Below are 16,654 nucleotides of genomic sequence, written 5' to 3' on the forward strand. Positions count from 1 at the left end.
CCCTCAAAGCTCACTGTTAACTGAAGCAGAGCTGATGACAGTTCACACACCGTGCATGTCATGACACCCAGTGGTCTGTGCAGAAATCCCTCTGATCCTCATTACTCACTGCAAACAGAGACTCCACGGTCTGCCTCTATCATGACACCCAGTGGTAAGTTTGGGACTCAAAGATTCAGCTTGAAATCCAATGTGAATAGAAAACACATCCCATGATGGTCGTTTACCCTTTTTCACGTTGCAGATGCTTTTGTTTAAATTGAACATATATAAAGTATGAGGTTTGTTTTTAAAGGGATCACCTTTACTATTCTCTGCCCATCAGCTACAGCAACATACTGTATAACCTAGAAAATTTTCAGAGCATGACTGGTGTTTATTCTGTCTGTGTGTTACAGAAACTGGAGCAGGTACCACATGTGAAGGTTCGGGAAAAATATAGATCTTATGTCAGCATATTTAAAGCTTGAATTATGCCATACTCACTAATGATTTACAATAAAACAAAATGAGCACCCGATTATCCTTTATACATCAAACATTTACCATCATTTTCAGAACATAAAACTGTCTTTAGTGAGAGGAAAAGGGCAAACTAAAATTTACCATATTTGTTCTGTTAGCTATCCAACACTGGACAAACACTGAATTTGAGGTTCAAGATAAATACCAACAATAAAAAAAACTCATACTAACACAGAGGCAGGCAGAAGCCTGAAAACCACCTTTATCAAGATAAACTGGAAATAAAAACTTGTTGAGATGCGCTGCAAGAAATGTTGTTACGGTGACATGGATTTGATATTTTATTCTTGACTAGCTATGAAAACATAATCTGACTCACTGTAATCTGATTTTCTTAAACAGTGATCAGGGCAGGGACTCTTGGCACAAACCTCCACTGGGTAAGAATGTCAAGACCTTATACTGTATATGATTAAAGAGGGGTATATTTGTATATATTATTATTATTTTGTATTACATTTATATACCTAATTTCCACTACATATTATTGTATTCACTTCACTGACTGTAGCTGCTTCTGGTACCTGGTTGTCCCACAATGTTGTGCAAAATGTATTTTTGTATTTCCATAAACTGTTTCTTTATTGCTGCTATTGTGATGTACAGTATACAGTGTGGAGTTTTGACTCAGTGAGAAGCAGAGTCTGGCCTGCACGTTCACTTTAAAAGATTGACCGAATAATGTAGTGGCCCGTTTTCCCCCCAATGATGGGTAATAATCAATGAGTTCATCCAGAGCAAACATAATCTGCCGGGACTAACTGCACTCCACAGGGACATGCTTTTTTTAATTCCAACTTTCAGAAAGACAAGTCGACTATTTATGCTTCGAACACATTAACAATACTTACAAATAAACTAAAGCATCTGCGAACTAATCAACAAATTCGCAGTTAAACCAGCGGTCCCATGCGACAAAAGAAACACGGAGGAAAAGATTCATCAAGTAAGTTAAGTACGTTTTTACAGCTTTGAAAAGGGATGTTATAGCACAGCTGAATAGATAGATACTTTACCCCTCCCCCAACGTGTTATTCTCATGTGTGTTCATGTGTTTTTATAGGTGAGCCATGGCAGCTGATCTAGATATGGTGAACCTGTTCATCATTGCTGGGGGAACACTGGCTATTCCCATCCTGGCTTTTGTTGCGTCTGTCCTCCTCTGGCCCTCTGCACTTATCAAAGTGTACTACTGGTAAGATCGATATTAAATACTGTGCCTTTCACTTTATATGTTTAATAATTAATGTGAATGCCAGACATGATTCAAGTTACCAAGTACTGATGAAACGACATGCTTCTAATCAGTTTTATGCTGACAGATTTTAACTTCCAAATATACAGTTTCATTTTATTGTTTTCTGTATTCATTTTCTCTAGTCCCATCATTGAAGCCAGTATATGATGATTTAAATGAAATATGTTTTTTATGTCTGCACCGTTGCTTCAAATAGAAAAAAATCTCAATGTCTGGTGCATGATTTCACCACATTTCCCCCCAAATATTAGCCTGCGTTTGGAACACTCACATGCTCATATGTACATTGAAAGCACACAAGGCCACAAAAAGATTCATCCTGAGGGAATTTCACCCAAAAAAGACAACAACGTTAAAAGATACTGCATTGATTTGACTAAATCAGACCACCTAAGCCTCATATTAGCTTCAGAGTCCAAAATGTCTTATGTTGAAAGGTTTATTGAAGTTTTATCAAAGAGAATGGAAGATACACTGCATACATTCTGAAGAAACTGTCCTCTCTGGCTCGTCTGTATGCCGTCAGAATGGTGCCAACTATTACCTCATCTATAAATGTTTGTACTGAAAAAGGTATTTGCCAGTTGGTCATATGTTTTCCCTTTCAGTGGCCCAACATTGTTATTTGACTCTGTAGAGGCCTCTATGTTATTTACCTATCTGATGAGGAGTGAGACAGTGCTATCCTCTGACCTTGGTCACCATAGTAACAATTAAAAATGGTGCCTGCTTGCTAGAACATAAAATTCCCTCACAACTTATCTAAAAATTGAAGTACGCCCATTAATAATCCTTTCAATGTGCACGTAGACATGTGAGTGATTTATTAGGATTAGCTTCTCCTTTAAAATGACTAATTCAATCATTATAAACCTGACAGTGCATGTTAGGTACATTCTTTATATAGATCAAAATCCCAAATCTGCCTCAACATGAACCCCTTAATGTATCTGAGACGTAACATGTCACAAAATGTTGTCAACACATGCTCATAAAAATTTACACCCAAGCCCATTATCACTAATTGTTTGCATTCGAGTGCTGTCATGTCTGTGTGTATGAGCTCAGACATACCTGCTCCCCTTCAGGTACTGGAGGAGGACTCTGGGCCTGCAGGTGCGCTACGCAGACTGCGGCGGCTATCGCTTCTGTTACGCCTACAGAGGAAAGCCCGGGATGAGACCTTCCATTTTAATGCTGCACGGCTTCTCTGCTCACAAAGACACATGGCTCACTGTCGTCAAGGTCAGACGATCTGCAACGGCAAACATAACTAACACTCATCCAACATGGACACCAAAGAGAACAAATCACAGGCTGTTAATATTAATATAAAATAAAGGAATTGTACTTAGTACACTTATACATAGATAGTAGTTCCCTAACAAAGACCACAACAATATGGATTTAAAGTTAGACAGGTTCATTGCATATTTTGGACAAAGATGAACTGAGATGATATGTGTGGAATGAGGGATGAAGGGCAAGTAGATGGAGGGTATCGGATCACAGTCAAGGAATAGAGGGATAGGAGATGAGAGGGGAAATGGGGTCGTTGACTCTGTAGAGGCGTCTATGTTATTTGCCTATCTGAGACTCAATTTATATCACAATGAAACATTTTACTTAAAATAGATTTTTTAAAATATATATCTACTTGATTTTATGTGGTCAGAAAATCCCTCTTTGACTTTTAAAGTTCATTTCAAAAATCTGATTTTAAGTTTTGTTTATTTTATTTTATTTTATTTTCTGGTGTTTTTTAAGGGTGCACAAATGCAGATAGAAAACTCAAATTTAGACACCAAAATTCAAGATGAAAAATTCAGTGGAAACACTGAACTTCCATTTTTGAAATTGCACCTCTTGAAATAAAATAATTCAAACCACATATATTCAGGAATTTCACTGCTATAAAGTCAGTGATATACACTAACATAAACGTTCGTAATTAGGCCCAGAAGAAGAATAGAATATTACTATTTTAACAGTCTTTCTTTGCTTCCATGCATACATGAAAGGTTTTAAGCTGTACTTTCTTCTGTTCTAGTATCTACCAAAACATCTGCACATTGTCTGTGTGGACATGCCCGGCCATGAGGGCACAACACGCACCAACACAGAGGATTATTCCATTCAGGGGCAGGTCAGAAGGATCCATCAGGTACACTGAGAAGAGACCTATATATATGTGTGTGTGTGTGTATCTGTCAGATACTAAAATTATTCCACTGAAATCTGTATTTGTTGCTCGTACTTCTCAGTTTGTGGAAACCATTCGCTTGAACAGGAAACCTTTTCATCTGGTTGGAACCTCCATGGGGGGAAATGTAGCCGGAGTTTACGCAGCCTGCCACCCTTCAGAGATCTGTAGTATGACTCTCATATGTCCAGACGGTAAGTTGCTGTGTGTGTGTGTCAATGAGCATTTAAGTGTTTTATCTAAAGAAAGTCTGGATGCAGAAACCAGTAACCCTGACAATGTTATAATGATACAAAGTGTTACAGTGTTACAAAACCTTTGTTTGACGGCGGTAACTGCCACCATATTGGCAGTTCTTCCTCTTCCGCCTCCCAATCTGAAAGTCAAGCGAAGAACAAATCAATCTCCAAAAGGCCCCATGTTCAAATGTCCAATTTCAAAGTAGAAATAAACACGTTTACAGCCTCATACAGAAAGTGGTTTTGGTCTCTATAGCTACATTTCCTTGTTCATGACACCTGTTCATATAATATTAAGACTTAATTAACACCGTGGCAGCTTTGAGTGACAGGTAGATGCTCTTACAGGTGGCTTGTTTGAGCACCTAGGTGTCATTAAGTCCATCTACAGGTGTAGGCACGCATACGCTATCCATTCTCAAAAAAGCTGTCCACAGATTCAGACCATTCTTCTCCTGAATTTGTCTCCCCGACTTTATCGAAGTGTAATACTAAACAGCTGGAGTGCCCCTTTAAACTGAATTCGTAGACAGCATGTTTTATTTCATGCCTATAGTCATTTGCTGTTTCTGACATTTCATTTGATTACCAGTATTTATTGTTCCAATCCTGCAGGTATCAGACACCCATGTGAGACCAAATTTGACAATCATCTACAGGACCTGGAGCACAGCAATTACACTTTAAACATCCCACTGATCCCTACAACACCTGAAGAAATGGAGGACATGTTCAGACTTTGTTCTCATGTTCGCTTTAAAATCCCCCAACAGGTCAGGTCCACACTTGAAAATAAAAGTATTATGTATTTTACTTTGTACACACTCACAGTGGATCATGTCACCTCTGTACATTGTTCAAAAACAGCGACACACTGAGGGTGTTTAAACTCGTGGTTTCTTTGTTTAGATTCTACAAGGATTGGTAGATGTGCGGCAGCCTCACAACACATTTTACCAAGAAGGTTAGATCACTTTAATCTGAAAATCCTGTAAGTGTACAGTATAGTCCATGTGACCTATGAGTAATTTTATTCTTTTTTTTAATTAGTATTTATGGAGATTGTTGGTGAGAAATCAAGATATGCCCTACACGAGCACTTACATCTGATCACTGCACCTTTACAAGTGATATGGGGCAAACAGGACCAGGTAAAGTATGACGTCCCACTAATACAGTGACTCAGCAGAGCCCAGATATAAATACAGAACTGATTACAAGGCAGCTTCTAAATTAAACCTAAGAATCATGTGGCTGTATACAAATATGTGACTTTAGGGTGGTGGCTCAGGTCATAGAAGATAAACATCACATATCAACCTGTATTTGTGCAGGTGGTGGATGTCTCTGGAGCTGCAGTCATTGCAGAAGTGTTACCTGGTTGCAGGGTGGACCTGCTGGATAACTGTGGCCACTCTGTGGTGATGGAGAGGCCCTGTCGGACAGCCAAACTCATCCTGGAGTTCATCATCCTGCAGCAAGATGCAAGGGGTGGCACCAAGAAATCATCCTGAAACACAAAGACTATTAATCATTTCTTTCACCACTGCAATGCTTCACATGACCCCCCACCTCCTGTACGTGACATGCATGCATGTATCCAAACTTAAAAAAAAAATACCAGTAAAAAAACAGCAGACAAATTCGCATTTAAACTTGTAATGTTGAAATCGTGATAATAAAATTTCCATGTGTTTATCCGTATCTGTGTTCAGACGTGTGAATGCATTCATGCAGAGGTGCCTGTGGTTTGCAGCAGGACCTCCTCCTCCTCCTCCTCCTCCTCCTCCTCCTGCTCCTGCTCCTGCTCCTTGTGTGCGCAGTTTTGCTGCAGCCTGCAGCCGAGCACAGCACACACAGCTGCCCGGTGCGACCAGCGGCAAACATCACCGACTCTCCGGCTAGCTGAACCGTTAAATGCAGAAACCGCAGGCCGCAGTTTTTAAAAAAACAAACAAACTAACTAACTAACTAACAAAACAAAGGACAAGTAGGCAAGACTAGCGAGCTGGTAAGGCTTTGTTTTTAATTGTGTGTCACTTCCACGCAGCGTGATTAAGAGCCCGGCGTTAGTTAACAGCCGTTAACGTCAACGGCTCCTGCTCGTGGACTGTTAGCCACGTTAGCTCGTTAGCTTAGCTGGCTATGAGCTAACAGGCTACATCTGCAGTGTCGCTTCTTTGTATTTAAAACGCTAAACTTTAGATTTAACTTCATAAACATCATTTACCCTGTTTTTAAAAAAAATGCATGTTGTTGCTTGCTTCATCTCCATAGCAGAGGAGAGAGAGAGAATGAGTGAAAAGAGGTTACACTTAAGTTAGCTCTATTTAACAAACGTTAGCTGGGTGAAGTGGCAGCCACTGCTAAGTTATAGTTAAGTTAAATAGCTTGCAGAGTGTAAATAAATGGATTTATGTTCATTCAGTAGCTTTAGCTTTCACTTTTAGTTAAGTCAAAATGCGGATGAATCACATCTGCTACAGACAGATGAGGTGCACACTTAATTTTTGACCTTGTAAACAGCATTTTATATATAGTTTAGTAGGTTTTTCTAGAGCTTCCATGCTCCCAGGTAGGACACAGACGCACAAAGGTATTAATAATGCTTACATGATGTGACTAATAGTGTCCCTCATACGCTGCATAACTGTGTTTGTTTGCAGGTGAAAGTGAAGTAAGCCTCCTCTCTGATTTGGTTCTGACCAAGTGGGTATTGTTCTACAAATGGATAATGGAGACTGGGGCCATAGGGTAAGAGATGGACAGATAGTCAGACAGTTGTTATAAACAGATGTTGGCTGATTTTAAATTCACTCTGTTGCCAGTGTAGACTGATACGTCCTCCCTTGCAGTGTGTGCTACCGTAAAGGTCCAGTGTGTTGGATTTAGCAGGGTCTATCGGTGAAGTCGTACCACTCGCTTCACCCTCCTCTTCCAAGAGCAGCGTGCAACCCTACGTGGCTGCAAACAGGAACAGAGCGGGACAGGTCCTAACTGGAGCCATTGTTTTGTTTGTCTATTCTCGGCTACTGTAGAAACATGGCTGTTTAACGTGGTGGACTACTTGGAAGAGAAAGCATCTGTAGATAGAAAAGGCTCCTTCTTAGACAACAAAAACATATTCTGTAGATGGAGCCCCCTAAATCTGACACACTGGACTTCTATTAAATGGTGTAATGTTGATTGGCTTGTGGATGCTGTAGTTTCTGATTGCTTTGAATTGTGATAGGCATACTGAGAGGTATTTCTAATATTTAGGTATCTCACTATAACCTACAACTGCAGGATGCTAGCTCATGTTGTCTTCTCTGAAACACTCGAATCTTATCCTGTCCTCTGTTCCTTTTTGTTCTAGATGACTACTCCTGTTACCTTGAACGTGGGAGGCCACCTGTACACCACTAGTTTATCCACTCTGCAGCGCTATCCAGACTCCATGCTGGGTGCCATGTTTCGAGGAGATTTCCCAACAACTCGCGACTCCCAGGGGAATTATTTCATTGACCGCGATGGGACGCTATTCCGGTACATCCTGAATTTCCTGCGGACGTCTGAGCTTACCCTCCCAATGGACTTCACAGAGACAGACCTCCTAAGGAAAGAGGCAGACTTCTATCAGATCGAACCTCTGATCCAGTGCCTTAGCGATCCCAAGCCGCTGTATCCTCCCGACATCTTTGAGCAGGTCGTGGAGCTCTCTAGCACTCGGAAACTGTCCAAATATTCAAACCCAGTGGCTGTCATCATCACGCAGTTGACCATAACTACAAAGGTTCATGGCCTGCTGGAAGGTATTTCCAACAACTTCACTAAGTGGAACAAACACATGATGGACACCAGAGACTGCCAGGTGTCGTTCACCTTCGGACCGTGTGACTACCATCAAGAGGTGTCCCTAAGGGTTCACCTCATGGACTACATAATGAAACAAGGCTTCACCATCCGCAACACACGCGTGCATCACATGAGTGAGCGCGCAAACGAGAACACGGTGGAGCATCACTGGACTTTCTGCAGACCAGCTCACAAAGTTGAAGACTGAGTTACAAACGCAGGTGTCGTGGCTGACATTACTGTTTGATTTGTCTTCACGTTCAGATCATGATCACAAAGAACAAAGTTGACCCGTTTCAGTAATGTCACCAGTGATTCGTTCCCTCTCATTTTAATCAGCGTGCTACAGTGAACAAGTCCAGACAGATAGCATAAAATCAACGAAAATGTGAATTCTTGATTTAGTCACCTGTTACTGAATGAGTGGAAGAGTGTTATGTTAGCGTGTGACTGCTACGTATTTCACATTTCTTGAAAAATGTTGTTAAGGTCTAACAAAGCAAAAATATCATTCCTTATGACGCAGAAAGAGCCTGTAGCAATTATTTTATCTAGGTAGGGACACTATTATACCTCAATGATACTTAAAAATATGGGTACATTGATTTTTATAGGATTTTTATTTAATGTGGTTTCAGTACCTGCACCTGTTTTATTCCAAAGTTAGTAATAAAGTTTGAAAAGATTGTAAGTGGGTAACCATGATTAGACTTAGATCACAATTTGTGGGGAAAAGGGGAGATTGTAAAAGGTTTATACCTGATATACAAACTGTCTTTGTCATTCATTGAGACACTGAACAAAGAACACTTCTTGAAGCTGTTTTAAAAAAAATTATTAATTAACAATAAATTATGATTATCTTTTAGCCCAATTTATTTCTAATGAATTTACAGTAGATCTTTAAATTAGTCTTAGCTCTCTATTATCTCTCCTTGTACGGTACTATTTCTTAAAACCCTAGTAGTTGTTGCATGTGTCCGAGTGTCTCGTGTATGTATATGTATTTGCTGTGTGCGCTTTGTAGTATTGTGTCTTACTGTTCATATCAACAGTGATGTGTTTGGTCATTCCAGCCAAAATAAACTCATTTGTGTATTTGTCAGTCATTAAATTTGCTCTATGGTTCAACTTTTAACTTTAACTTGATATTTTGCATTATAGATCCGACTGTAAGTCAAGCGATCACACTGGACAAATTGTTTTTAGTATAATGACACCATCTGTGTTTTTAAATATCTTTTATAAAATGTTTTCTGGCAGAGTTTTAGACCTGACACATGCCAAGCTGCACCTTTCGTTTGTGGCAGCTCAATAACATTTCCCCTGTCAGGAAACTAAAGTAAGTCAAATGCTCTAAACAAAATGTTTAAATAATTGCAGTTTGCGTCTTTCATTAATTGAAAATAAGTGTGAAAGAAATTACTACCTGTGAAAACAGAAAGTACTGATTTAGAATTTAATAAAAAAAATATTGTTATTAAGTTACTGATTCTTTTTTGTATCTAAAATATAGATTTAAAATAACAGCCGTGTATCTGTTCATTCTTTATATTTATTTCTGCATCAATCATTAAACCATAACTTCCATTTTATCATAATTTGAATCAACAGTAACACAGCCGGAAGTTACGTCTCTTCGTGGGTGCGTTCGTTTTCTATTCTAACGTTGAGCTGCCATCTAGATTCTTCTTTGCGCCTTCTCTCTAGATTCCAGACTCCCAACTCCGCTCCACTTGCTTCTTGGCGCCAGGTCCCCAGACGAGCGCACCCTCTCTCATGTCCTAACGTTTGTTTGAAGGACGTGAAGAGACACATGTCATTCATAAAACAGTGTCGTACTCTGTCAGTCTCCGTCTATATCCGTTAAACTGTCAGCGGTTCATCGTGGACTGTTGACCGGCTCGGGGCTCGTGTGTGTGTCCGTTAGCCGTGATGTTTCACAGGAGTAAAACCGTCAGCTATTTTCTGGACCTTGTGCCGGGTAAACGTCGTTTCGGGACGTACAGGTTCCTTCCCGTGTTTTTCTGCATCGGAGGTGTCATGGAGTGGATCATGATCAACGTGAGGATAGGAAGAGAGACTTTTTGTAAGTGTTAAATTACTAACTTAGTTGAATTTAAGCAGTTAGCTGCCGTTAGCATGCTGAGTTAGCCCTGTAGTCTGGTTGTCTCTTTGTGGCAGCTACAAACAACCAAAACCAGACCTGTATCTGGCAAGATGCTTTACTCAATTTTAAACGAAGACGACACTGTGTTTTCCACGGTGTTACAGTGGGTCCACTGTTAGGACCGTGCTTGTGTACAGATTTAGGACACAACACCTCCCAAATATGTCCTCAAACTTTCCCTTTACTGCAGTCTGTCTCCTCTCCTCTCCTCTGCCACGAGGAAATATGGAAAAAGTGAGAAAAACATGGAAAAACAGGCATTTCTAAGTAAACACACAAAGTGCAGGCAGTTAGATGGACCAGACTGCCAGAGGACACACTGTATTTACAAATAAATAAATATATTATAGAACAAAATATTCTGATGTTATGGTGAAACATGTATGATGATTTCACCATAACATGCAGACTGTCATCAACAATATACTATACATACATCATGATAACATGACAACAAAAATCTGAGATGATATTGAAGGTACAGCGTGACAGATTTCGATTTAGAGTCTGTCAGAAATGGCATATAATGTGCAGAACTATATTTTCATTAATGTAAATTCACCTGTAATTAAGAAGCATTGTCTTTTTGTTACCTTTTAGAAGTAGTCTTTTATATCTCGGTGTCCATGTTGAACCTCCATGTTTCTGCAGTATCCCAAAACAGACAAATTGGGCCCAGATGGGGCTTTTACTTTTACTATGTTTATCGCATGTTTCCCAGCCACCATAGTTTATCCTCTTCTGGCTAGTAAGGAGAAAGTGAAGTGAATGCGTTCACTGCGATCAGCAGCATATGCCACTACATCATACACACTGAACCTTACTATTAGTGGTGCAAGATCTACTCAGATTCTTTATCAATACCACAATGTCAAAATATCACCACATTCAAAATTGCACTTCAGTACAGAAGTATGTATTTGACGTATTAAAAATAGAAGTAGTCTTTATGTAGAATGGTCCTTTTCGCTGTGTTTTATGGACATTTAGTCCAAAAATGTCAGAAAATATGTAAAATTGTTGAAAAGAAAAAATGTATTTTTTTGCTTAATAAATGACAAACAGGTAATGTCACATCAAAACATCAAAATTGTTTCTGGATAGTTTTCTGTTTATCGACCAAACAATTAATTGACTAATTGTCTCAATTTTACTATGATATATAATTTAATATAATGGTATATCACTGGACTGTCTTGTCTTGATGAAGCAGCATTTTAATGTTGCACCTGGTAGAGGTAGAGCTAACCACTTTGTGTACTGTTTAGTATTATGAAAGTGCATCGTATTTAATTACGACATACTTGTATGTAAAGTCTATATATGTAAAGTTTTCATAAAGTAACCTGTAACTAAAGCTGTCACATAGATTTAGTACAATACAAATATTCTCTACTGAAATGTAGTGGAGTAGAAGAAAAAAAGAGTAGTAAAGTATCTTTAGGACAGTAAATGTACTTTCTATTACTGTAGATATGCAAATATTAGAAACTGTGTGTGTTTCTACACTAACTGAACTGACATCCCTTCACTCCAGATGTGCCATATCAGATGAACTAAACAGATTAAAATCCTTTTTTAAAACAAACAAATAAATAAATAAACAGGCCTAAATTTAAAAAAAAAAGAAGAAGAAGCTACCCTGCATATTTTATCCTGTTATATCGCAAGGCCATGTAGGGATACAGAAAATGTTTTCCTCTACAGAAAACAGACTGCCATTTTTAATTTTAGTCCTCAGCTTGTTTCAAGTAAGTTTCCTTACTTGAATTCAACTTTTTTTCCCCTTGTGGCAGACGTGTTGATTAATCACAGCCAGAAAAAGCAAACAGGTGAAACAAAATTTGTTAAAGATGGCTCAGTTCCATTACGTGTCCCAGTGAGCCATGCCAGCTAGCCAGCATCCTAGAATTATCTCACCTAACTGGAATGTAGCCATCATTAATGTTATTAATTATACCTGTGCCTTTCCAGCTTTGACAAGCCAAATTGTCTGCTGTGGAAAAAAAAAAGGTTTAGGTCTGTGCGTGTTGGCTCATTGTTACACTTGAATAGAACAGGAGCCATCTTTAACGTTATTAGTAACACCTGTGCTTTTCTCCACTGTGACACGTCAGACAGTCTGCTGTGAAAAAAAAAAAGAGTCTATTGTTGTTGTTATGAGTGGCAGCCATTCACAATGTGGCCCTGCCTATATTAAAGGTATCTAATTTCAGTCTCTTAATTCTGTTTTTGTCTTTCCAGATGATGTCTATCGAAGAAAGAAATCTGAGCGGGAATATCAGCGGAAGATAGCAGATGGTTTGATAGTTCACAATGAGCCAGCAGCCAAGTGAATGATGGTCGTCTCGAATGTGTACTTCACGTGTCGTCTAAGGACACATTCTTGGACTTTTACTCCTTTACTCGTTTCCAACAGTCTGGAATGGACTTCGTAGCATGTTACTGGGTCACAACAACCATTTGAAATCTCTGAATGTTATTAAGGAGTCGAGAGTGAAAGGTCGATGGAGAAATCACTTCCAACATGCAGGTTTTATTGTAAATATGATCTTCAGTTTAAGAAACTTTAGCAGTAATAACATTACTGTTGTGAAATCATATGAAACAATGAAATTGTCTCAACAGTGCTCTTATGTTGTTTTTTGACAAAGAGTCTGTGTTGAAAACAGTGCATCTGCACCTGCCAAGCCAAAACTGTCTCAGCCAACTTGTAACAGAAGAAAAAGTACAAAAGTTCTTTGTTTTTAGAGACATCTTTGGATGATTTTGCACAGATGTGTTTAATACTGGCGAATAGCCTTTGATAACAAAAAAAAAATGTAATTATATTTCTGTTAAGAGATCTTACTGTATGGTACATTTAAGAATATAAAATGCAACTTACAAAGTGTAAATGTTATTTTTACTACATATGTATCTGCATCCTTCATTTTACACTCAACTTCCACTCAGAGGTTTACCTCTGACAAAAGCATGCTTCGGTTATTTCAGTTGTACCACCCGATAGGGAGAGTGTGGAGACAGATGAAGCTGTGAGGGTACTTCGACAGCTTGACAGGGTTCCCGTCCAGTCTCACCTCGGCCATGTTGGGGCGGATGTAGTAACTGGTGTTACCTTTGCAGAATGTTTCATCTGTTATTGTTGAGATCTTGTTGTTCTGCAAAAACAGAAACAGGAGAACAATCCAAGGACACGAAATTGGACCGTTATGTAGCTACAACTGGCTGAGCAGACAGAAAAGAAGTCTAAGTGCTTCTGCAGAGCTTCTCTGATTTAATAGATCCTTTTTCACAACAGTCATTTTGACATGAAATAGTAGGGTCAACACAGGTGTTACCAATAATATTACTTAAGGTTCTGTTCCATTTAGTGCAGGAGAGCCTTTCCAGTCATCACATGGCAGCACCATGACTCTGTTTGACCTGACTGGAATTAAACCTTAATTAGTATAATTGGTAACACCTGTGTTATGAGCGCATGTCAAAATGGTCTCCTGCTTTGATTGCAGTGCATTACAAATGAACTTACATGCAGGTGCACAACCTGAAGAGACTCTGGAAGATGGGGCACCGTCTTCAGTTCATTGTTTCCAAGGTAAAGATACGCCAGTCTCGTGAGTTTCTGCAACAACGGCAACAACAAAAAAAACATGCAAAGTACATAATGTCTGCAACATTTTAACATGAGATTGACGGGCTCGCTTGCTAACTTACTTTAAAAGCATTTGCCTTCACACCCGGGCTTCTAAGCCTGTTGAAATTGGCGTTGAATGATACTAGTTTGGTGGGCAGCGTGGGAAGTTTAATCAGTCTGTTTTCTGCCAGAGAGAGCTCCTCAAGATGGGGAAGCTTTGAAAAAGCTCCGTCATCTATCTCCGCGATGAGATTCACGCTTAGGTCAATTCTCCTTAATGTGACTGCATATAAAAACACAAACAAACAGAGAGAGCTTCAAAGACTGCCTTCACTGAAAAGAATGAGTTGACTATCATAATGACTTTTTTTTTATTTACCCATGTCCTCAAAGTCTCTGTTGCTTATTTTTGTGATTTTGTTGAAGCGTGCATAGAGGTATGCTGTTTCCTTTGGCAGAGCTGGGACGGTTGACATTTCGGGGGACACATCCTCACAGTAAACAGATCCACTCAGGCAAACGCACAGCAGACATGTCGGCATCTCTGCAAACGTCACAGTGCCGTTTCATCACCTCATTTTTGAGAGAAACGTTTCGGACAAGTCGACTAATTGGTCTAAGCGATGTGTCTGTGCAGCTTAAAATGAACTACACACAGTTTAGATGAGGACACTTGATCAGCCCCATTATTACATAATATGGGCTTTAGCTACATTCACAAAAATGTGGAAGAATGCCTCAGCAAGTGTTGCATAATCAGCTTTGAAACAGTTGTTGAAAACTATCAAAACAAACCTTACCATCAGCTTTTGGAGGTACTGTTGGGCTACTGTCTGGGTCTTCATAATCTGGAGAGCTTGCAATGTCTGTCTGTGAAAGAAGAAAAGGAAACCGTAAAAGCTATACTTCCAAATATGCCAGCTATTCCAACGATGCACTTCTTCCAGCTGCTGATTTACAGTTTATAATAAACACCAAAAGATATCCTTACTGTAGGATTTCTTGCTTCCATGTATTCATCTTTCGCTGCAGAGGACAGTATCCATGGGAGCATAACGGAGGTGAAAATTAAAGTCCTTAATTGCATCATTGTGTCTTTAGTTTCTGGTCAGAGAGGAGAGGAGAGGACTGTCTGCTAGGCAGGATCTGAGGTACATGTGAGCAGGAAAATTTTCCATCCAGTTTTTATTAAGCTGCCAGTATACTGCTGAGTAAGAAAAGGAAACAAACTTTAACTCAATACATGCTGTGTTTGTGTCACTCTCTGTTGTCAGGATGATTTTAAAGTCTGTATACTATCGATTTAGGATAAGTGTGAGATGATTATGAGCAGAACATAATGCACATAAATTGCTGAATGTCAGCAATGTTAAAGGCAAATCATTAAAAACTAATGCTGTTTTTTTTTTCTTTAATTTAACTTTCAGTGACAAAAGAATGTTAGTGGAAAAACAGAGTAGTCTGGGTTCCAGTAATTCATGGGGAAAAAATGTAGTTATTTATAAAATAAATTGCCAAAGTAAGTACTGAACTGGAAAGAGAAATACATTTTGAATATGTCCCCTTTTTTCAGCTGAATACCAACTTAATAACAGCAGTTAATGTCCTGTGTTTCTGTAGGAGAGGACTGTTTTGATTACAAAGGACTATTTGTGAAGGAGCAGCCATCACTGAGAGTGGATTGTCTTAATTAGCTTGTTACTGATGAGTTTTGGAAGCTTACCATGTGCATTTTTCTGAATTATGATGGGCATTTGGGCATTCAGCTGGCCAGTAATTCAGTTTTCCATCAGACGATGTAGCTTTGTGTCTTTAATTTGAATTGAATACAGGCGCCTCTCTCTAACAGATGTGGATAAACAACATTATATGTGATGTATCCAAACTTCACACCTGGAAAACATCTGTTTTGTAGAGAGATATCACTACTCTGTCTGCATGCTGTTACCTATGGTCATTTACTCTTAAAGTTTATAAAATGGTTATATAGCAGTGTAGTGGTTAGTTAATCAGTTGACCCATTACCAGTTAATCTTTAATGTGCAAACATGCCAATCATCTTTGATTCCAGCTTCTCAAGTGCAGGACTTTATTTTTTTTTTCATGTATAATTATTTGTTTATTTTTATATGCAAATTAAATATCTTCTGGATTTCAGACTGTTGTTCAGATCAAACAAGCAACTTTTAGACATTATATTGGGTCTTAGGAATCTCATTATATTCTAATATTTACAGATTAAGCCATAATTTCATCATTACTTGCAGCTGTATTGTCATATGAAGCCTGCAGATAAATGTCAGGTTCAAAGATGTTTTACTTTACTATCTTTCTATTACTTGTGCTGCAGACAGATTTATTGATTACAGAAACCACTGATCAACTGGAGTAACAAGCTCAAGCCCTAAGCACTGACAAACATCTGAACTGCTAAAATTCCCTTGAGCAAAATGCTGAAACCCTGCTTCCTCTACAGGTACTACTCAGCCTCTGACCTTGACCTTTGGCCTTGCTGTACAGGATGGAAAGGAGCTTTCACATGAGTGCACATGAGTGTCACACTTCCTGATGCAACATCTCTAATTTTCTGCCCACAGTTGTTTGCATAGGTGTGTTTTAAAATGTCAGAAGAGTGTTGTGCACACTCCTAGTTCATGTTTATTAAAAAAAAAGAGTGCTAGACAATAATCAGCACCGACGTTGTGTGCATTAATTACACCAATTCAAGTTTGATTAAAACATCCTCCTGCAGCGTTAACATTAATCATATCAATGCTTGTAAACC

General features: G+C 39.0%; 4 protein-coding genes across 6 annotated transcripts; 3 read left to right on the forward strand and 1 right to left on the reverse strand.

The window, feature by feature from the left end:
* The first annotated feature begins 1,595 nt into the window (after positions 1-1,595).
* abhd6b (abhydrolase domain containing 6, acylglycerol lipase b) lies at positions 1,596-5,899 on the forward strand. The gene is made up of 8 exons (XM_027288563.1): positions 1,596-1,616; positions 2,852-3,028; positions 3,834-3,947; positions 4,048-4,180; positions 4,841-4,998; positions 5,135-5,189; positions 5,276-5,376; positions 5,560-5,899. Exons 1-8 carry the CDS (start codon positions 1,596-1,598, stop codon positions 5,737-5,739), a joined length of 939 nt encoding a protein of 312 aa, XP_027144364.1. The 3' UTR covers positions 5,740-5,899.
* Positions 5,900-6,053: 154 nt separating this feature from the next.
* kctd6b (potassium channel tetramerization domain containing 6b) lies at positions 6,054-9,167 on the forward strand. 3 transcript variants are annotated; one of them, XM_010751239.3, is made up of 3 exons: positions 6,057-6,236; positions 6,892-6,979; positions 7,584-9,167. In XM_010751239.3, exons 2-3 carry the CDS (start codon positions 6,953-6,955, stop codon positions 8,268-8,270), a joined length of 714 nt encoding a protein of 237 aa, XP_010749541.1. In that variant the 5' UTR covers positions 6,057-6,236; positions 6,892-6,952; the 3' UTR covers positions 8,271-9,167. The 3 variants fall into 3 exon arrangements, with proteins under 3 accessions (XP_010749548.1, XP_010749541.1, XP_019123346.1); XM_019267801.2 differs by lacking the exon at positions 6,057-6,236 and adding an exon at positions 6,274-6,800; XM_010751246.3 differs by lacking the exon at positions 6,892-6,979 and having other exon boundaries at positions 6,054-6,236.
* A 569-nt stretch (positions 9,168-9,736) lies between these two features.
* uqcc5 (ubiquinol-cytochrome c reductase complex assembly factor 5) lies at positions 9,737-13,129 on the forward strand. The gene is made up of 2 exons (XM_010751216.3): positions 9,737-10,151; positions 12,477-13,129. The coding sequence occupies exons 1-2, from the start codon at positions 9,998-10,000 to the stop codon at positions 12,566-12,568; spliced, it is 246 nt and encodes an 81-aa protein (XP_010749518.1). The 5' UTR covers positions 9,737-9,997; the 3' UTR covers positions 12,569-13,129.
* On the reverse strand, positions 12,477-15,206 carry ognb (osteoglycin, paralog b). The gene is made up of 6 exons (XM_010751228.3): positions 14,861-15,206; positions 14,670-14,739; positions 14,249-14,413; positions 13,950-14,152; positions 13,765-13,857; positions 12,477-13,393 (listed from the first exon to the last, which is right to left on the reverse strand). Exons 1-6 carry the CDS (start codon positions 14,957-14,959, stop codon positions 13,223-13,225), a joined length of 801 nt encoding a protein of 266 aa, XP_010749530.2. The 5' UTR covers positions 14,960-15,206; the 3' UTR covers positions 12,477-13,222.
* Between the last annotated feature and the right edge of the window lie 1,448 nt (positions 15,207-16,654).

Source organism: Larimichthys crocea, chromosome XV, assembly GCF_000972845.2.
Source record: "Larimichthys crocea isolate SSNF chromosome XV, L_crocea_2.0, whole genome shotgun sequence".
Taxonomy (NCBI): Eukaryota; Metazoa; Chordata; class Actinopteri; family Sciaenidae; genus Larimichthys; species Larimichthys crocea.